Source organism: Temnothorax nylanderi, unplaced genomic scaffold, assembly GCF_030848795.1.
Source record: "Temnothorax nylanderi isolate EJ_2023f unplaced genomic scaffold, tnyl_v1.0 TNYL_tig0035_pilon, whole genome shotgun sequence".
Lineage (NCBI taxonomy): Eukaryota > Metazoa > Arthropoda > Insecta > Hymenoptera > Formicidae > Temnothorax > Temnothorax nylanderi.
In genome coordinates, this window is record NW_027249097.1 from 772,525 (window position 1) to 794,266 (window position 21,742).

Sequence of the window (21,742 nt, forward strand, 5' to 3'; positions counted from 1 at the left end):
TCGGATTGACGATGATCTCACAAATCGAAAAGCGTTTCTGAATCTATCACGCCTCTGGCATGGCGTACCGTTATTTTTACTTTAATCCGCAAATCTCCCTTCGTTTCGTCGTGTCCTTTTGCTTTGTTTAATTTCCGTTTGTCTTGCGAACTATTTTGGCACGATCTTCGGCGAGGGCATTCACACCGTGGGCATGTGTAATAAAATTAACATTTTATTTGAAAAAATCGAGACATACACAGATGCGAAAACAATGATAGCACATTCTGGTAGCACCGATAAATAGACGCTGAAACGATATCTTTAGATTTTTAGAGTGACTATGCGCGGGCTGATTGCTCGTTTGATCAATTCGATCGTTTAATTCTTCTCTCTTTTTTTCTGTGCTGATTAGTTTCTTCGTTTCGATTAGTTACACGTCGAGCAACAGCTTTCTCGCGAATCGGTCGGAGCGATACAGGGTGTTCGTAGAGCTTCTATCTATGATTACCGAGATTGTAATTATTCCATTTCTACAACGGATGTTTTCCGGTTCAGTTTAAATATTTCATGATAATAAATTAAGGGAAACAGTTCAAACATATTTGTGGCATTTCCTCGAATTAGCAAATCTGTAAAATGTAGATAATGCAAAATCTCTATCGTTTCTCTTTTTTCTTCAAACTTTCTAGCATAGAAACCTTCCTCTACGAAAAGAAAACTTTCCCTACGGAGATACAGATCTCTCACGAACACGCTGTATCCTTAATGTAACAAAATCGAGTATTTTTGTTTTCCGACCGACGTATCCTCTTTCGCTGATCCTTATATACTTCTAGAGCGGAATGGATATATAAATATATTTATACAAGATGTATCGCAAAGCGTCGGAGTCAGTACACTTTATTATACAGCCTGTATAGCGAAGTCGCACTAATCGTTCTCGTAATAGAGATAGGAAAAAGGAACTATCGAGGATGTAACGGACTGATCTCCGGTAAGCCGTCTACTTTCGGATTTTGATCGATTTCCTTTAAAATCTCCCCCTGCCGCACTATAGCGAAGTTGCCTCTCTTACCCCTAATTTATCCTTCCTATATGTATATATCCCTTTAATAGCGCTATGTACAAACGTAAATGAGGGATCAACATTGGTCGCAAGCTTGACAATGTAACGGTTTCGATTGATAAATAACTCGATGCTCTCTCTCTCTCTTTCTCTCGCTACGCATTACAAAAGAATCCGGTCATTACAAAGAATCGAAATCAATAGTCGTAAGGATCGTGTATACGAAAACGCAGTTCTCGTCTTTTAATTCCTCGACGAGCGATTCGAGTATTCCTCGTCGACTATAGAAATAATCCGTGGCGTTTTATTATTGGCACTACGACGCATCCTCTCCCTTGGTTCGATTTTACTTTCCATCGTGTTTCAACGTCGATAAAAATTACATTGTCATCGATAAAAACGACTTCTACCGAGTAGCGTAGGAAATCCGCGCTTCCGCCCTTCGTTAATTCCTTCGCAAGCGATTCCTCCCCCCCTCACCCCTCCCTCCACCGTTAATTATCTATTAAATTGTGATCACCGAAGCATCGTCGATTGCTTGATTAATCGTCGCTCGGTATGACGCCGCGACACTCGCGTAATTTCGGGTTTGCAGGTTTCTTTACTTTCCTCTCTCTCGGTACGTTATTTTTATATTGCTATACGAAGTAATGGTGTGTAAAGTCTCTCGTTATCATTGGCACCATTGTCAATCACCCTTCTTTGTGGTTTTTTTTTTCCCGCTAGAAAGAGATCAGCCTTTTGTTATATGTCGTTTCGTGATGCAGCTCGACCTAAAGCTACGTTTACTATTAATAAATTGGCGATTCGTTGATCCACGGGGAAAGCTTTTCCGCCGTTCTCAACCGAAATTGTTACGCGTGGCGCGTTCTCTCGAGAATTTAAGAAGTTGAAATGGTGTCGTAAAAAGTGACGATGTCCCGCGGCGACACGTTTCGAAAGTCTGATGCTCTTTTGCGATTTTCGTAATGCTTTTCTCATTTGGCACGATGTCATGGAGGTGGACGATACTTGCGGCAAAATCTTCTCTTTTCCTTTGAAGAAGGAATATGAAAAAAAGAATCTCGCGTTAATATTATTAAAATTAATCCGATTAATAACGACGAGAATTATAAGTTCAATTATATTTACATGCCGATAAGTAAGGCAAGCATTCCCTTAGTCGTAATAATGACATTTTTGCGCGAACGAATTAAAATACAGTATACCTCTTGAAATATATATTCCCTTTTTCGAGGCTCTCTCGATATTGCACGATTTCAATCTCGTCTCCGATAACGTGGGATCTAAGCGGAACTTCGATCAATCGTTGAATATATTCGCTAAGAAAAATGTCCCCCGCCTCTTCACATATAATATATACGATAAAATTTAAACGATGCAAAGTTGAACGAAGAGACACAACAACGTACTCTAAATATTACTTTCCGCTCCGTCCGCTCGAGAATCCCGAAATCACCGATCCTTTCAACCCTTACAAAAGAATCGCGCTGGAGAAACATAATTTTGCATGGAATTATTCTATCTGGTTGAAATCGTTGTGATATACTGATAAAAATTTGAGAATAATTTCTTCGAGTTCTTTGGAAGTTATTCATATATGTCCCGGATTGAAAGAGTCGATAATGATTCGTCGATAAGACTCATCCCGGCGGACGATTGATAAACCTTTCACACAGCAACGACCAAATCGAGGAATGTCTGAAATGACGGAGGGTCGCCTTGATACGATCGCGATACGCAGAGTGTGTCGCAAAAGAGGGTGTGTGTACGAACAGAGCTTTTTCAGTTTTCGCGTTCGACTTCTTTTTTTGTTTCTCTAGAAGGAAAGATAGAAAAAAGTCTTTGCGTTTGTGTGTGTGTCTATGTCTGCGTGTCTACGTGTAAAATCATACGAGTCCGTGAGCTCGAATGTCGAGCTCCTCCAGAGCCTCCCATCCGGGACTTCCGTCTCGACATTCTTCATCTAGATACTTCTACCTAGACATTCTCACGAACGATATAGACGTCCAAAAGATATCCGACGAAATTGGGGGTATCTTTAGAGCTATTACATTGTAACCGAGTTAACTCCAATGGCTGATGAAGTAGTCTTCAGTCTGAAAGCATCCGTCGGCAGCCATTGACATCTTCGATCTTTCTCTCGAGAACCTGAGGAAAATTCTGAGCGACGTCCCTCGCGATCGCCTGCAATTCTCTCGATTATCCCTTCATCCAAGTGTGATCCTCGCTCTTGTTCCGCCACGTCGGCCGACGTCAGTCGTGCTCACCCCGAAGAGATCCATCCACGACGTTTCCGATTCCCTCCCCGCGAACCTGAGGAAAATCCTGAGCGACGTGTCTTGAGCTATCCCGATTCTTGGATCCTTTTCCACGCGGACGCGAGTCTCACTCCTGCTCCACGCTGATGTCCACCGTCCTCACCCTGGACGAGTCCGTGGGCAGCAGCTGAAGGCGTTCGGGCTCCGCGTCCAGCATGATGATGCACATGAAGCTCTTGCCGGACGCCTGATCTCTGGGATAGATGGTCACCGGCGCGAACTTGTCCACCGAGCCGTCCACGTAGGAACAAAGTTTCCGGTAGACCTGGGGGAAGTGCCTCCTCAGGGAGACCCCCCTGAGCCTGAGCTGCCGCTGAATATTGGTGAAGCTAATCTCTCGCGCTTTTCGCGGTGTGTTCTGACCGTTGTTACCGGGTAGCGATGTCAGCACGAGAGTCTCGGGCGAGTCCATCTCTCTGGTGATGTTGCAGGGAGACGCGGGGGCGACCTGTTGCGACAGCCTCCGCCTGGCCTGCGGGGACGCCGAGGAGGAGGAGGCGTGCTGCTTGGCCGCGCCGTCGAGCCTGATCTTCGCGCACCTGGATACCAGTTGCCGTTCCCACCTGACCGCGCCGCTGGTCGGCACCTCGCTGACCACGCACACCGCCACGTAGAGCACCAGCCGCGCTTCCGGGTTGTACGTCTTGCAGAGGCGCATCAGCTCGGCGTACAGCTCGGCGCCCATCTCGCCCGGGAGCAGGTCCGACCAGCGCACGTACGTGGGCTCGCCGAGGTCGGCGAAGCCGTTGCCGACGAAGCGCTCGGCCGCCTCGGGGCTCGAGAAGAAGCACTTGACCGCGCCGCGACCGTGTGCGGCGTAGCCGCGCCTGGCGAGGGCGGAGATGTGCTTCAGGGTGGCCGGGTCCTCCTTCGCCGAGGACAGCACCTGGCGGCAGAGGCTGCCGGCTCGCGAGTGCAGACAGGTCCTGCGATGACGTTGCCAGTGGGCTCGTCGACATTCGCGCGAGCAGTATAGGCAGGTGCAATTGTGGCAGCTCTTGTAGGTCCTCCTCGCCTCGGCCAGGGTGGTCGAGTTGCCGCATTTGTTGTTACGGCACCGCACCACCTTGTCCATCGCCGAGCTGCCGTTGGTGGTGGAGTCTTGGGCGTTGTCGAAGGACACCCTGCGGTGGCGGGGCTGGACGCTGCCGCCGCCGCCGCCGCCGCCGCCGCCGCCGCCGCCGCCGCCGCCACCGCCACCGCCACCGCCACCGCCACCGCCGCCACCGCCGCGCGGCATCAGCGACGAGGACGACGCGGCCACGGCTCGCGAGGCCGGCAACGTGTCGCTGCCCTCGCTCTTCCGTCTCACCAGCTCGCCGGGGTAGAAGTTGCGCTGGTCGTCGACGGTTGCCTGGTGAACGTCCATCACGCTCTTAGCTGACTCTGCGACAGGTCAGATCGATTGCCTTTGTCAGTATGGGTATGGCAGGACGGGGCAGGGTCGATAGGAGAGACGATGAGAGAGGTCGGAGAACGATCGTGATTAAACTGAAGAGCTCTCCTCAAAATCGAGAATTTTATTAAAAAGCGAAGATGCATCTTTAAGCGTATATTATCCTTGCAAGATTTTCATGCAGCTCTTTGCAATGTGTAATTTCTATATTTTCAAAGTGTGGCCTTAACACGATTTGGAAGCGAGCTCTTCTTGAGTCACCCTACAGAACGATGGCATCATATAGGAAACGATAATGTTTATTACTTTTTGATGGAGAGATGAATAGCGCTAGATGATTTCGTGTAGCGATGTTAGATCGAATGAGATGAGGATTCGTTCTCACTTTCCTCCGTCATCGTCACCGAGAGCCAGCGCGAGAAACGCGTTAAGCACAATGACATGATGATTATAAGCAGGTAATGAGCGTGAATGACAGTGATCGGCGTGATGTATCTTAATGACGCATTCGTACGTATAATAATTCTCCTCCCCCCGACAGTCCAATTTTCCTTGCCGTTAAATAACATTTCTCTTGTGTCAGTGATATGGCCTCACAACTTAGTACTTGAAGCGATTATCTAAGGAAACTAAAGCGTCAAAGCAAATAACAATCAGATTGAAATCATTTAAAGAAGAACAAGATAGCTAACTAAGAAAAAGATACTATAAAAATATATTTGAGTTCTAATCTAAACAAATGTTAAACTTTTTTCTAAAAGCATATAAAAAACAGCTAATAATATATTTAAGATTTTTCAAAAATTGCTGTTAAAATTTCCCTTTCTTCCGGAAGGTTCCTTCATAATAATGTTATTGTAAGCTATTCATCATTGTAAGTGGATGAGAATTAATTTAGAAAGACAAATACAATGTCTAATTTCGTAAGTGGAAAAACGTTTTATTCAAACTTTTATTTTAAAATAATTATTTTAAAACTTCTCTGAGAAATTCTTGCGGAAAAATTCTTTTCTTCGCGTGGATACTGCTTTTCCAAAGATATTAATAAACAGATTTTTTATTTTTAAGTTTTTTCACTTCTAATCTTATGTCGTCGAATGTACAATTAGAAAAAGAGTTGCTGCAATAAGAGCGAGTGGGCACATTGCTATAAGTTCGCGTAGAAGCGAATCCAATCTGTGTATTTAAACTCATCCCACGTGCCAGAAGCTTGATCGTGCACAGAACCACAGAAGATCTGTTTTTTGTTTTTAGTCGCGCACTTTCCTACGTTTTCCGCATCAAAAGTAAAAGTGGTATATATACTAAGTTTATGAAGCAAATCAATCGCCATCGATCCTCCCGTTAAATTTAGTACTCTGTCTTTTTTGAAATTCGACAACGCGGTCGAAAATTTTCACAATAAAAGCGTGTGAAAGTTGAAGACAGATCGTTGGAAAGTATAGGAAGCGCTGCTAAAAAGGGGGACAGATCTTTAAAGAGAGACAGAGAAAAGACATGTAAGAAAAGAGACAGACAAAGAGAGTGAGAGAGAGAGAGAGAGAGAGAGTGTCAAGAGTCTTGGTGATGATTTTTGTCTTACGATCTCCGTCTCGGCTCGTGTTATTAATCATGCGCTCCTAATTCTCATTCGCGCGATAAGCAGCGAGCGGCTGCTGCGGCGGCCGGCCACGGCCGAACTCGTCCTCGGAGTCCTCGGACTCTGGGGTGTCTACGACCCCGCGAGGGGCTTTACACGCCCTTAGGCTCGCCTCTGCAAAGGTGCAAAAGAACGTGAGTTCGTGGGGCGGCGGGGAGGCGTCGAGGCGCGAGATAACGCGTTTATCTCGCCCTCTTCTTGATGCTCGGATGACGTTCTCGTGGGTTTTTCTATATCGATATAGACTTGACACGATCGAGTCCGGCGTCGGTCCACGTGGACTCGAGTAAAAAAAAAAAAAAGCAACAACTTCGCATTCGTTCGTCCCGTTCTATCCATTTTATCTCTTTAGGGATGAAAATTGAAATTTTCTCTTTCAAGGAGGAGTCTTGGGTACTTTTTCGCTCAAATTCTTTCGATTCCCTGCGCCGTCGACGAGGTGAAAATGTAAGGATGCATATGGTATGATATGTAATTTTATCTTGAGTATCTGATTCCGCGCGAAACCTGGTTCCTTCGTTCAAAGTACGAAGCGCAGCCTCCGTGGGTGAAGGGTGAGGTGAGTGGCGACGAGGCGAAGAGAAACGCAAGTTTAAGTTTAAGTTTTTTTTTTGCTTTACGCCGCAAAAGCGGAATATCACATAGTCGGTCACGTGTACGTCGAAATGTCCCGGAAAACGCATACACCGGCGGCAGATTTCCCTCGTGTTAAGAAGCAAGAGAAAAGAATCTCCCCCTCCCCTTCGCGGACGAAAATCCAATAAATTTTCGGTGCAAAATTAACGAGACCGAGAACGGGGTATCTTCGGTATCGAATTCTTGGAATTCTGCCGCTTGCGTAAGGATTCTCAAGGGATCACTCGACGCGCACGCTCTTCGGGGTACGGTAGGAGGGGTTCGTACGTTATAGAGATTGATCGTCCTTGGGTAGGATCCGCCGTTCAGAACGAAAACTTACATAGTCCTCCTACCTTGGAGGTCTTGGCGTAGGTCGCTGCAGCTCTTCCCGGCTTTCGCTTGGCCGACGGCGGCGTTCGTATGGCGATGGCGGATGGCGGACGTGGCGGTCACGACGGGTCCCCCCGGGCCAGGACTCGGGGTACGCGACGCGGGTGGCAGCCCCAGGAGGGAGTCGAGTACGTCCTCCAGGGTCGTGGAGCCCGGGCTCGGTTTGTTCCGCAGAAGAGCTGCCGTCGCCATCGCCTCGTCCGTATCGCTCTGGCCCGATCCTGATCATCGGTATCATGCGGGGGTAAAGAGAGACAGAGAGGTTTGCGTCATCCTCTTGGCCTCGAAAGTGTATGTGCGCGCACGCGCGCGCGCGTTCGTGTACATGTGCGTGTACATATGTATATATATATATATATATATATATATATATGCATTGAGGTGAGAACAAGATAAGCCTTTCCCCATTTTTCCGTTAACTCCGTGATTAATAACAAAGCGATTATTCTCTCGTTGCCCCCTTAATCCGGTCCCGGTTTTACGAAAGGAGGCAACTGCGTGTATGTGTGTGTGCGTGTGTGTGTGCGCGCGTGTACCCGAGTGAAGATGGAGTAATCTCTTTTCCAGGGTTCCATTGACCCCCTGACCCCATTATGAATAAAGCGATTCCTTTCCCCCATTGCGCCTTTTGATTAATTTCGTTAAATTTCTCTTGGCCTCGAAAAAGCGTATAATATACGCTCCTCATACTAGGGAGAGATAACAAACTTTTGCGATCCTCATCGATAGCACGCGCGTCGTCGCAGCCGCGACCGGAGTTGTCGGCGTTGTCGCAACTTGCGGCTCGGAAAGTAATATATCTAGTTATGTGCCAGATCAAGTTTACGTCTCGGGACTGCTAATTATCGATCGGGGGCCGATCGATCAACATCTAATGTCATCAATTGTGCTTTACGCGCGCATAAGTGCGGCTTGTCAAGTTACATATAGAAAAGAGACAACACAGAACTCGATTGCTGATCATCGATGGTCGAGAGAGAGCAACAAAATTCTGCAGCACTTACCGTGACACAAGCAGAACGTGGTACGAGAATGCGACCGAAATAGGTGTAATATGCAGAAGACGTTCACATAGGTGATCGCGCCGATTAAATCGGTTCTTTCCAAGAACGCACGCGTAAACGTGCGCGATATGCATCAATAAAATATTTTAACAGCAAGATATTTACAGAGAATCGAGAATCGAGAATCGAGAATCGAGAATCGATTACGAAATGAGAACCGATTTAATTAACAACGATATAGGGGGTGAGAAGAAAAAATAATAATCGTATATATATTTATATATAAATGAACGTGGGAACAAAGAAGTTTACGAAGGGAACACAAAGGATGACGACAATAATTTATTTGTTGCCAGGGGTAGTAATTACGCTCTACAGACAAATGATAATCGTTGACGCGTCCGAACAATAAGTACGGAACCGTTTGAAAGAGTGATAGAGAGACCAGAGGCGGGAGCACCGGGCACGCAGAATCATCGCGAGAATCATCGTTCTCGTCGTCTCGTGACTCACACGATCGAATCAATCTTTATTAATATCACTCGCACTTACTTGATATATACCGATAATAATTACAGGATAAAGAAATCATTAAGGCACAGGAAGAGACGAGACGAGACGCGCGTACGATTCTGCGAGCTTCGAGGTCGTAATTAAAATAGTAACAATAATAATAATAATAATAATAATAATACAATTAAAAATAATAACGATAATGATAATAATAATATCAACGCGCTCGTAACACATAATAAACGATGTGCGCGCGCTTCACATAAGTAAACCTAATTAATACAAGTATGTGTATGCACCTGTACAGGTTCTACAGGTGTTAACGAAAAGTGTGGACAGCTTTACAGTAAACATACATGAACGCAAATAACTACTGACAATGGTGAGCGCGGAAGAAGGAAAGGGAGAAAAAGAAAGAGTGGTTAAATTAATATAAAACTGATATCTCCATACACGATATACGGGGAGCGCCTTTTAATTATTCCTTTATCAGCGAACGGGGAGGGGGGAGCGGAGGGTCGTCGACACGTATCGTAAACAAAGTAAGAAAGTGTACTACAAAATTCTTCGCGACGAGCTCTCTCGCATGAGCGACGACGAGAATGAAAGAGAGAGAGAGAAAGAGAGAGAGAGAGATAGTGAGTGAGAGACGAGAGAACGCGCGTGGAATGGAGAGTTTTTTACTTTTAGAGTTTTCTTTCGCTGCGCGAAAAAGTCCGCGAAAAGCGCGACTCGAGTGTGCCACTTCCGGCTTCGTTTTATTCCCGAAAAAAAAAAAAAAAAAGAAAAATTCTCGAGCGAGTCGAGTCCGTCCTAGGGCGAGTAAGCTGCAATCAGGTAAGCTAAATCGCGACGTAGTTAAATATTAATGCAATACGAGTTCGTCTCGTTTTATCATCATCTCGAGTCTCGCCGTTCGATCAAGCCTGATATCCACTTGAGAGCTTCGGCTCTTGAATGGGCAATTCTCGATAGTAAAAGGATCTTTCGATGAACGAAGTCGACGATTATTCGCAGCTCCGAAGGTTTTTACTATCGAGAATCATTCTCGAGGCACGAGAAAGAGAGAGAGAGAAAGAGAACTCCCAAGTGGACGGTGCAGCCTTATTGTCCCGTAGTCGCGGTGATAAACCTCCGAGAGAAAAGGAGAGTGTATATCGGCTCGAGTCGGCTTTGTAAATTATTAGCTGAGTCCTGGAAGCTCGATTAAGCCTCGCGCACCTGCGGCTCGTCCGAGCGCGCGACGAAAGCTGACGAAAACGAGGACGGAACGATAACGATTATCGATATGTGGGCGTAAGCTCTAATCACCGTCGTGACGACGATAAAAAACTCGCGGACCCGAGAGAGAATTATGAGAGTGCTTCCCGGGGTTCTGCGCCTACGTCGAGATGAAAGCGCGACGAATAAACGTCACCCTTAAAGGGCATCTTTGATATTTACCACGTGGGACGACTCGAGGGCGAAAAACTTGGGGGACGCAAGAATCTACTTCACGAGATAAATTTATGAAACAATTTTTTTTTAATGTCTTAATTAATTCGTTCCCCTTCCGATACTTGATATTTTACAATATTAATCAATATATTGATATGTTTATATTTGATTGTATATCTACGGTTCTTTCGAATTCCCTCTAAAACCGATTACGCTATTTCACAAATTCGGAATTCTCGGCTTGATCTCCGATTTGCAGGAGGACCTCCTCGCGGATCGTCTTCGTCAGTTTCGCGCGCTCAGCGACGGGCGGAGTGCCGGAAGTAGCCGGGTGCCGGAAGTTTCGCGCGTCCGCTAGGCGAGCAGCAACTCACCGCGGTGATGACGCTGCTGCTGATGCTGCTGCTGCTGCTGTTGCTGGCGATGCTGGCGATGCTGATGGTGGCGGTGATGATGATAGTTCGAGGAGGACGTGGGCGACGGGCCGGCCGAGGATGTCTGTAGATGCTGATGACGCATGTCATCCCGGCTGGGCGTCAGGTCCAGGTAGAGGCCGGACGCGGCCGAGTCCTGGCAGCTGCAGGACTCGGTGCCGGCCGCGTTGCAGCAGTCCCCGGCCTCCTGGTCGGTCGCCAGGCTCATAGGCGTCTCCGGCGAGTCCACGGGCCGCGTGCCGACGAACGAGCTCTCCATCCAGCACAGCCTCACGCTCCCTTCGTGGTGCCGACACAAATGCGAGAGCGATTAGGCCCGGTCGTAAGTGACCCCCTTCGCGTCGGCGTCGGGAACTAACTCTAATCGACTTTTCGATCTTTCTGGCCCCATTTCTTTTCGAGGGGAATCTACTTCTAACTTATTAGAAATTTATAAAATTTTCTCAAACCGTGGCTCAATATTTTGTATTTTAAAAATTCACAAATTTACAACCAATCCAATTACATCTAAGAGGATCGGAGAGCCGTAAATATAAAAAAAATTGGTCCCTAAAATATTTCTGATCACAGTATCAGTGTGTTTACTTCATACATTCCGCGATTATAGATATTATACAAACATGTTAATCTAGCTACAAGATTTAATTTTGTAAGGGGTTAAACGCTAAATAAATAACTTCCACGCGCAAAGCACCATGGAAGAAACTACTCGTGCATACGTGTTATATAATACCCCGAGGGGATTTATAATCTCTTTCGTTATAAGGTTCTTCTGACGATTAAGATCCGACGATGCGGGCATTATATATAACTATCTTCATTGATCCTATAATCGTCTTAAGTACTAGTAGCGCTGTATGGGTATTGCGAGACGAATAACAAAGGGGACAAAAAATTATAAACTGAGAGAATGCAACAGCGTAATCATACGATGATTATACACGACCGTATTGCATCTAATTACATTTGAATTTTATACAACGCGTTAAGTATGACGTTCATAAATCTTGAAAAAAAAAAATAATAATAACGTTAGTGAAGCTAGCACCAGAGTTTTGTTAATAGATAGTTATATGAAAAATATTTAAGTAAGCAGCAAGTTAGTTCCATTATCTGTTATCAAACGTATTAGGGTTAGTATCATAAGCGTTAAGTTCAAATGCGCGTCACAGCAGCACATCGGGAAGATATCAAGTCGATCAAAGTTTCGGTGATAAGATAGGGCTTTGCAATTTCGATTGCACGGAAAGCTTTTCAGCTTGTCCTCGTCTTTTTCAATTTAGCCCCGATATTATATCTCGCTGACAACTTGCTCGCGTATTCGCTCGCACTGAAAAGATGAAGGGAGGAGGTGAAGAGGTTGTTTGAATTTCAGGGTAATCTATTTCGGTAGCGACGGTCATGAGACACTATCGAAATAGCAGCGACTCGTCTCGACGACACGCTCTCGAGTCGCAGCGTAGCGTCGGGATTGTCCGAGATGAGAAGGTCACGATCCGCCAACCGGCGCTGGCTACAATCTAGTAGTCAGCGACATTAGACTTCAAAATCAAGCGACGCATTGTCGATCGCGCTACTTTGTAGCGTCGTAAGTCGACAAGCGTGAATCCCGGTTGCTGAAGGGTGCGCTTTCTATAATAAACGATTTCTGTAATAAACATTCAAATACCAAATGCTGTTTCGTGTTTCTATTATCTCTAATTTACAGACCAGAACCGTCAGGATAAGTCAAGTCAAGAAGAGTAGAGTCAAGAAGATAAACTGACGTTCCTCGTGATAATCTTGAAGGCGGAAGTGCTAAGAGCACTTCCGATATCAGATCCGTGATGGGTTTAATGAAGGACCATTTGATGCCGAGATTGAACGTTTACATCCTATTAATGGATTTATTTATAATCTGAAGCGATACCGGGGTCGCAAGATGCCAGAGGATGTGCATCGCAATTCGAAACGCGGAAGATATAGACTGAGTACTTGTAGCTTGACTACTTGTACCGTGTTAAAGTGCGACACGTGCATGCGCGCCACTTGCAAGAAGCACTCTCGCAAGCCGCCCATGACTTGCACTTAGTGCCTCAATGGCGAACGAGAAGAAGAGTCTCCGTTTAGACATTTAGACAGTTTAGAATTTTGCATTTTAATATCGCGATTATCGCCGTCTTTAAATTGTATTTTTGGTCCTGTGGGTATATCTAACAAAATAGATTTGCGTGACGATAGTTTTCAATTAATTAAAAATTCCATAATTTGAATTCTCATTAGTGATCCATTAATTTCCATTAATTCGAAATATAATGAGATTCATATGTAAATCTCAATAGTATAATGTTTTACTAAAATATATGATATAATAATTGGAGTTGAAATGGAGAATTCTAAGGGTGCTCGAGTTACGAGAAAAATATTTTGGGACGCGTTTCTAAGTAAATCCAACGCTCTCTCAGAAAATTCGACCCTTAAAATTCTTTAATCCGAGAAGTCGGGGGAGGGGGGGATGTTAAAAATGTTAAAGACCGACCTGTTTTGACCTTATCGATGCGCAGAGCCAGTTGATGCATACAGAGACAAAGAAAGAGACAGAGACAGAGAGAAAAAGAGAGGCAGCTTGCAAAGGAAGATAAAAGAAGACATTAAGAAAATAGGAAAACTCAAAAATTACCTTCGTGGCGGAGAGCAAAGGTGATGGTGGTTGTGATGTTGATAGGATGGTATATATATTTTTTGTGTGGCTGAGGGGGTGCTTTAGTGCTCACCTCTGGGGCTGGTAGACCTCGCTCCGCCCCTGTCGTCCCAATCTTCAGGTCGAGATCGAGGCGAGAGTCGGCCGCCACCACCTCCACCGACCTCCTGGCCGCTCTGCACGTAGTGCACGATGGCCGAGGTCACCTCCTTTATCGAGTTCCGTACCTCCAGCTGCTGATTCGTTGTCTGTTGCTGCTGCTGCTGTTGCTGTTGTTGCGAAATAAGCATGAGATCCGTTCCACACAGACAATTAAACATTTATTATAATACCAGCCAGGACATTAGCCATCGTTAGATGGTAGTTTATTTCGATTTTAAGAGATTATTTCGATAAAAGCAATCTTACAAAATCTTCTAAAAATTATTTGTCAATTCATTCATTGTTTCGAGTGTTTGGCGGATTAAAAAATCATTATCAGGACTATGAGTAGTTAATCGGAATAACTATAAATATCTTTTAATATGTAATTGATAATTGTCACTTTTCGGCATTATAATATTTATGAAATAAGTAATTATATAATTTATATAATCTGTTGTAACAGATACAATTTTATGATAGGTTTCTTAAAATTGTTAAACTCATCGAGGAAAAAGCTTTGGAGTATAATAAATCCTTTAAAAATGTATCAACGTGAAGTGTTCGTCAGGGAAGAAACCTCGACAGATACGAGATGACAGGAGCTTTCCTGCCAGAATTTCTAATTTTAGAAAGCGGCGACGCGCTTGCGTGCTGCTCGCGGAAATTAAAAATAAATTGCACAAAGAGCAAGATGCAAATCTCGCGGAGGGTTCAGAGAGTGGAATGAGAACGAGTCCCGGGGGTGCATGGGTGTCGCGTCGTCTAGTTTTCTTTCAGAATCCATGAATAAATACGAATATATGAGTGCGTGAACGCGTAAATAATTCAACATGTAACTCACAGATTTACACAATCGCGCGAGTATTGATTCGTGAACACGCTAGAATTCTAAGGCCTGCTGACGCAAAGAAAGTTGTGACGTTAACGGTGACGTCAATAATTTCCACGGGACATTTTGTACTTGCTGGCTGGCGCGTTTGCGGCGAAACAGACGAGGTAAAATTGCGTTAAGTGGCGGATAAACGGATGGGCGATTTTAATTTGCCCTAAAATTCAATCCCACGGTAGAAAATTGCAAAAATCTGATGAGATAGAAATGACAAAAAAAATTCAAGTGACAGTAGGAAGGGGTTGTTTTTCTTCTTGTCGCGCACTTACCTTGTTTGCGGCCTGCAGCTGGGGAAGAATACCCTGAGCAAGACGTTCCGCCGGTGTCCGCGGGTTGGTCAGTCGCTCCTGAGAACGCCAGCCCAAGTAGGGCTGCCGGTGATTGAAGGACGACCTGGCCGAACTCGCGGGCGAACTGCCGGCGCTGTTCAGCAAGCTGGTGCTCCATCTCGAGAATACGGGGGGCGTGGGACTGGGACTCAGAAGGACACCTGTGACACAAGAGAAAAACGTCCATTGCATAATTAAGCAGTTAAATGTTACGTTGCAAAACGTAAGCACATCTGTAATTATTTGTGAATCAAGAATTGGACATTGGGGACCAGAAATTCCCTCCCTTTTTCTTAATTTATCAAAAATTTCAAAGTTTAACGTTTATAACTTTTTCTTATAGAATTGATTATATTTCATTGCTGGTTCAAAGATGACTCTATCCCACCTGTGGTCGGCTGTCGATTGGAAGACGACGAGAGGGACGACAGGGAGGTGGTCTTGGAGCCGAGGGCGCGCCATCCTCCATGCTGCGACGCGTCGGAGTGCCTCTTCAGCCGGAAGCCGTCGCGGGCAGCGGGTGAATTCTTGTACCAGTCGGGTACATTGAGCCGCTGCAACGACCGCTGTACCCTAAGCTCATGCTCGCTCGGCACGCGCTCGCCCACTTTCTGCAGCTCATTCTCCGGCGGCTGCAATGACAAATTCGTGTTCGTATCCTTTAGTTCCCTCTGCGTCCAATTATGAGCGATTATAGGAATTTTTGCGATAAATTGAAAGAAATATTTCTCGCTCACGTAAGTTCGAGGATCAAGAGATGTGGATAATAATTAAAATATTACCAACAGAATTTTTGAACAATAAAACGATAGAAAATTCGAATAAAATGGAATTAATAATGGAATTGACGATAATTAATTTTAATCCTTGAACTTAAATGGCTGATGGATATTTATTCATCTTACGCAATCTATCTTGTGCGTATCTATATCTGTATTACAAATAAATAACTAATCTAGTTCCTACAAACGTCAAATTGTTCGTCGTGAGAGAGATCGACTTGGACGAAGAGCAGGCGCGAATGTTTCGGGACACTCGGTGACGTGTGGCACACAGAGAGCACGTGGTTGTCGTGCGAACTATCGTGCGAGACATCAATCCTGCTCTGCGAAAGTTTCAGGGACAAACCTGCTCGAAGGTCGACGCGACGAGGCCCTCGTCGCAGCTTCTCGCCGCGCTCTCGATCAAAATTCGACACGCCGCGCTATTAACGAACCCGTGAGCCGCTGTCATTGTGTCGCAGTCGCTTCTCGATCTATAATCGACGATGCGAGTCCGTTGAGAAGCGATCATCGGATCTGGGAACGACACTCCACTTTATTCACGGACTTCTACTCTCAGAGCACTTTCAGACGACCGAAGTTGTATCGCTAAGATTATATATTTACAGGACATAATTCTCTTTATTTTTCCACGCCGTACTTATTAGTTTAATTTAATAAAAACAAAACAATTCTATCACAAAGCATGTCGTATTTTTAGAAAGAAGTTAACGTTGACGATTTGCAAGTTTTGACAGATATCGGGTTTAGAGGTTTGTCACTGTTAGTTGCTCCGTCATATTTTTTCATTGTCTCAACTTCAATGCTAATCGCGCGACGGCCACATAACGGATGCACGTGACGAACATGCGTGTGATTTCTATGCACGAAGTCTAACGGGATTAAATCAGAAAGCGAATGGCTTCCATGTCTCCTGTCTTCTCCTCGTCATCGAGCGAGGGAGTGGTTCGTCCAGTAGCACGCACGTGTGCGTATCGCGCGGCCTAAGGAAAATATTTTTCGAGACATTTTAGATCGTTGAATTTTCTTCCGCGCGTAGGGCGAAACGCCGCTTCATAAATATTTCCTCAACTGAAACTCCATCCCTATAACGCTACCTTAAGAAGCGAGGGAAAACTAGGAGCAGTCGTATTCCCGGCGTTGGCGTTCGTTAAAATCACTCCTCGCGAAGAAATTGAGACTAACTCGCGGAAATGATAAAGTTTCGCTGAGAAGCTCGGGGCGCATTTCTGTCTAAAATTACAAAATAATTAAAATAGGTTTTTAAATAATTCAGCGGAGGAGGGTAAAATCCAGAAATAAGGTTTTACGTGACTAATGTATGTGTGCGTTCCTCAAATTTCATCTCCCGGTAACTGATCTTCATTAAGACGGCAAAATAATCGAATATAAATGACGTCCAGTTATTTTCGATGGTAAAAAAAAAATTGAGAGCACGAGACTCTCGGTTGGTTTCCCAATCCCGTGCAGACGCGAAACGGACGGCGGGTGATGCAGGATTCGGAGTATGAGGCCAAGGCCTGATGAATTGTGCGAGCGGGATACGAGCGGTCCGTGTGCGGAAATGTGAGGGGGCGTTTACATAATGCGGACGGGAAGAGCAGGCGGCAAGAAGCGTTCGCTTCACAGAATCGATTTCACGAGTCGCGAAATTTCTTACATCCATATAAGTCAAAGTCGCGCCGCAAATGGAACTCGCGCGATTCGCGAGATAGCGAACCTACTGACTTTCCCGTGACGTATCGGGATCCTTCAGAAATCTTATTAAAATCTATAACTACAAATCTCGCATATCTTATGTTTCTGATAAAATTCTAATACGAAGATTGACGCAGTCAGATGGTGGAGTCTGGAAATCGAGCCGGATCAACGCAACGAAAAGAAATTAAAATAGAGCGAGCTTGATGGAGGTGGAATCAAAATGACATTAAGATTCTCTATATCCCGATTAAAAGAAACGTCCAAGGTTCGGTATCGCGTTACGAACGGACGCGTTGCGTAACGGGCGTCTCGGGTGTCGAGACACGGAGATGCAATAATGTTAATTTCAATTACAGGCCGTCGTCTTTTCCGTCATCGTGTCATCCCCGTCAATTGACGTGAATTAAGGGAAAGCCACGTCAAAGACGGCGTAGCGCATCTGCCATTAAGGCGGCCAAAGACCCCGCGCCTCTCTCTCTCTCGCTGCAAGTGCATGTGCATTGCGCCGGCGATGCATCCTGTTCCCGCAGCATCCGCGAGTGCAACCAGCATCGCCTACGATATTCCGATAATATCCAAGAGAATCTATCACTCTTCAGAGAATCCTTCAAACGCAACAATTTTTGATCCACGCGTGTAAAAAATATTCTTAACATGGTAAAGTTAAATGTTAATTTTAAATGATTTTTTAATATTAAAAATAATCTCATAACATGTTAAGATATTGACTATCTTTCCACTCGAATTTCAAACTAAAAATCATCTGTATATACGAACTAGTAGATCAACAATTTTTCCGGTTTTATGTAAGTTTTTAAAACTACCGCTCTTTATTTATGTATACCTTAGCTACTTAGCCATTCGCGATACTTGTATGTTGACGGTCGCATGAACTATTCGTTTAAAATTATTGTACATACACGCATGAATTATAGAACGATATAATCTCGTGGATATAACCCTAATAGTCACGTAGCTCCGATCCTATAGTCACAAGAAAAGAGGGAAACCTGTGCCGAGGCTCGCCGCCTTTTACCTTTCATTGTTAACCGCCATCGATTGCAATTGTTTTCGAAGGCTGGCCTTAATAATGCACCTACACAAATACGGCGGAAGTTGCAGAACTTTTCCTCAGCCGTTCGAAACTTTGGAATCGCCTTGTGTCTAAATAATTCCCGTCGTCTTATCGTAGAAATGTTGGTTGAAAGTGTATTACGATAGCGAACTACGTCGAGAAAATGACGGAGCATGGCCAAATAGTTGATAATAGTGGGGCTATCGGCAATTCATGTACAAAAGTAGTATTATTCGTGCTTTTAAAGTGGACAAAGTGAACATTAGATTAATTTAAGTAACGTTTCATTCTAAGAAACAACAAACTAAGAAAATCTATTTTCCCTTCTCTTGATTTTTCTATCATTGAATTGTTTTCTACATTTTTGTTTTAACTTCACGTTATTTTACAGTTTTATTTTGAGAAGCCACGTTATAATTAAAACGTAATAAACACAATTTATTTTTCAATTGATATTTGTTGGAGCCGCTAATGCCTAAAATATCGTCTAGGCAAAGCCACGCATTTGCGGTTCGCACATGCGGCACGCATATGCCTGCCACGTATAAATACACCGACACGAGTGCTCATAAATGCGTGCGAACGGACCCTCGTGCAAAGTCGCACTTCGCGGGGAACGGAAAGTCGTAATTTCATTATGCGAAAGGAATAATCAGAAATCCGCGAGCCACGTGCAACGTTTTGTTTTGTAACATTCTAGCCGAAGGTTCTCGCGTTCATTGACGCGGATCTTGTTCGACATGACCTTTTTACCTCGCGATTAATCAGAGAGAATGTTAAACCTTTATTCATGTATCAAGTCGTTATTAAAAAAAAACAGAATAGTTATTATTTCTACGATGTGAAACGATAAATCTCGTGAAACATTTATTTCCTCTGTGAAGGAACTGTTCGCCGGTCTCTAGACTTTGTAAAGTTGAAATAAAGCTTGCAATTCTTACGTGGCTTTAAGAAACTTTGTGTCACACGACTATCAGCCCCTCGGTGTTTACGACACTGCACGTAGCACAGCCTGTATCGTAGATACACGTGGGCACGAAGAGCGCCCACACGTCGTGGATTCTCGCTCGGCCTTCGACTCTCTTGCCCGCCGCGGGTATTAACGTTTCACGCGACTGCCTCTTTCTTTCACCGCCCAGAACCTATAAACGATCCAACGCAATCGACGCCGCAACTTTACGGAATCGGCGATCGGCCCCGGAGAGAAACAACGCTGCCGAAAAACTCTCGACGAGAAAGTTATTTACCTGTGATTGTTATTGCGTTTGAGAATTATGATCATTTCTTACGAAAGAATATATCATTATTATCTCCGATTCTGTCTTGTAGCTATTTTGTCCTAATTAATAAGAAGTATTCATTTAGAAAAGTGTCTGTGCTCATTTTACATCGAATTTTTTACTTCAATCGGATAGGCCGTTGAAACTCGATATCGAAATAATCCACTTTCAAGCTGTCACGAGGATTAAAGCCAACCCCTCTGGAGTTGCTGCCCCTATTATATGCCAAGATCTTTCAACCGAAATAGGGTGCTAAAGTAGGTCAAATACAAGGGCGAAGCAAGGGTAGCTAACAAAGGGTCAACTTCTGGACAGTCCTCTCGATAACACAATACCGCTCTTCATCTTTCACTTAAGCAAAAGGTTACAGAAAGTGAGAACTCTTGAAAAATGCAATCTGTAATAAAGGCTGTGCGAATGTGTGTGAGAATTTTTATTTGAAAAATATTTCTTATCAGACAGTGCGAGCTCTTCAACGCACTAACTTTTATATCGACAGGTTCTGTAAGCACCGCGTATCTTTGATTATGCCACGGGTTTCTCCATTTAAACATACTTCTATTATCGGACGTTTCTTTTCATACGTTTAAAATTACCTCGCGTTCTAAAGTTATTCCACAGCCGCTTACATAATGCCACCGATATGCGTCCGGTTGGCGGAATGTCGACTCCTTTCCCGATCTCGACATGCCAACCGCGGTACGAGCGTGTGGGATATACGGGCCAGTGGCATATGCAGGTGCAGTGAGAGAGAGAGAGAGAGAGACTTCGAATCGATTTGCGAGAGCCTACACGCGGCACAATTTCGTGTCCCGACGAGACCAGACGGGACGAAACGAAACGAGATGAACGGGCGCTGGCACGGTTTCGCGACGTGAAAATGAACCGGAAATGCTGGCCCGAGGCGTAACAAGCTGTCGTGGACTCCCTGACATGAGTGCAATAGAGGCGTAAGAGATTCTCTCTGGAAAGCTGTCCGAGAGTTCGAAATATTATTACGCCGAGAAATATTCGAGATCTAATTTCCTGAATTATTGACTTTTTTAAATCAATCTCAGTTAAGCCGTACATCGCGAACGCGTATTTCTCGTTTCCTTCATCTCTCTTAACTCTTAATGACGATGTTAAATACATCAGCTTCACGTATTGTTGATTTCTGACGGTTCTAACAGGCCAGGCGTGACCCTCGATCGGCGGCGGCATATTCATTGAATGCAAACAGACGATTCCGCGTGATTCATTGACTTTACCGTGACCCCCTTAATCCCTTCCTTATTCCAAGACAATAGGCTCGATCGCGTCTCGCGCGATAAACGGATTTTGGAAATGAATTTTAATCGGGCGCGCGTTACAAATCCGCGATAAAATCTCCCGAATGGAAGTAACGTAAGTTTCTAGCCCGCGCTGGAATCGCTCGTCAAATTTACCGCGACTTTCCCGGTTTCGTGACCGAACGTTCAACGATGGAATTTAATGGCGCTATGGACGTGCAAATTGCGCGGAATATGCGAACAATTCCGCTAACAGGGATATCCGCGCAAACGCGCGACATTCATTACGTCGCGGAACGACGTGGCTTTCGAAATTATTACGGGGGACAATCAAGTTATCAAACACGGATGAGAGGTAATGCGTTTAAACAGTTCGACAGTTTTCCAGGGGGAAGGAGGGCGATCTTCCCCGCACGGTGCGGTGCGTGATTAAAATTTGATTTCACTCGCGTGGCAATAAACGGGCAATTTTTTGGGACGGCGCAGTCCGACAATCGGACGATAAATGTTAATCGAGAATTTACATGTTTGCTTAACGGTTACAAATGTCACGGCCACGAAAAGGAAAAAAGAGCTCCCGTGGATCTCGACTCCTGTTTCTTTGAAGCCGCGTGGTTCGAAATTATGGATGGTGTGATTAATACTTCGCATAATGTGAATATCTGCAACCTAACGTCATCCGCAGAATCGCGCGGGGATAATTTTAAGACATTAATTTTTTTAATATCATCATGATACCTGCGCAGAGTATCACATTCAAGAAACTTGAAAGACATTAATTTCAAAATGTC

At 44.7% G+C, this 21,742-nt stretch overlaps 1 protein-coding gene across 10 annotated transcripts in view; it reads right to left on the bottom strand.

Moving 5' to 3' along the window:
• Positions 1-196: 196 nt before the first annotated feature.
• Positions 197-21,742, bottom strand: part of LOC139771015 (uncharacterized) — a 47,178-nt gene continuing 25,632 nt past the window's right edge. For 4 of the 10 annotated variants that reach the window (XM_071703416.1, XM_071703414.1, XM_071703415.1 and 1 more), the window contains 6 exons: positions 15,231-15,474; positions 14,783-15,003; positions 13,554-13,749; positions 10,741-11,079; positions 7,376-7,633; positions 197-4,755 (listed from right to left, as the gene is read on the bottom strand). In XM_071703416.1, the coding sequence (XP_071559517.1) occupies positions 3,437-4,755; positions 7,376-7,633; positions 10,741-11,079; positions 13,554-13,749; positions 14,783-15,003; positions 15,231-15,474 (2,577 nt within the window). In that variant the 3' untranslated portion in view covers positions 197-3,436. Of the gene's footprint in view, positions 4,756-6,347; positions 6,519-7,362; positions 7,634-10,740; positions 11,080-13,553; positions 13,750-14,782; positions 15,004-15,230; positions 15,475-21,742 lie in introns of those variants that run through there. The other 6 variants (XM_071703422.1, XM_071703424.1, XM_071703423.1 and 3 more) reach the window with 6 other exon arrangements.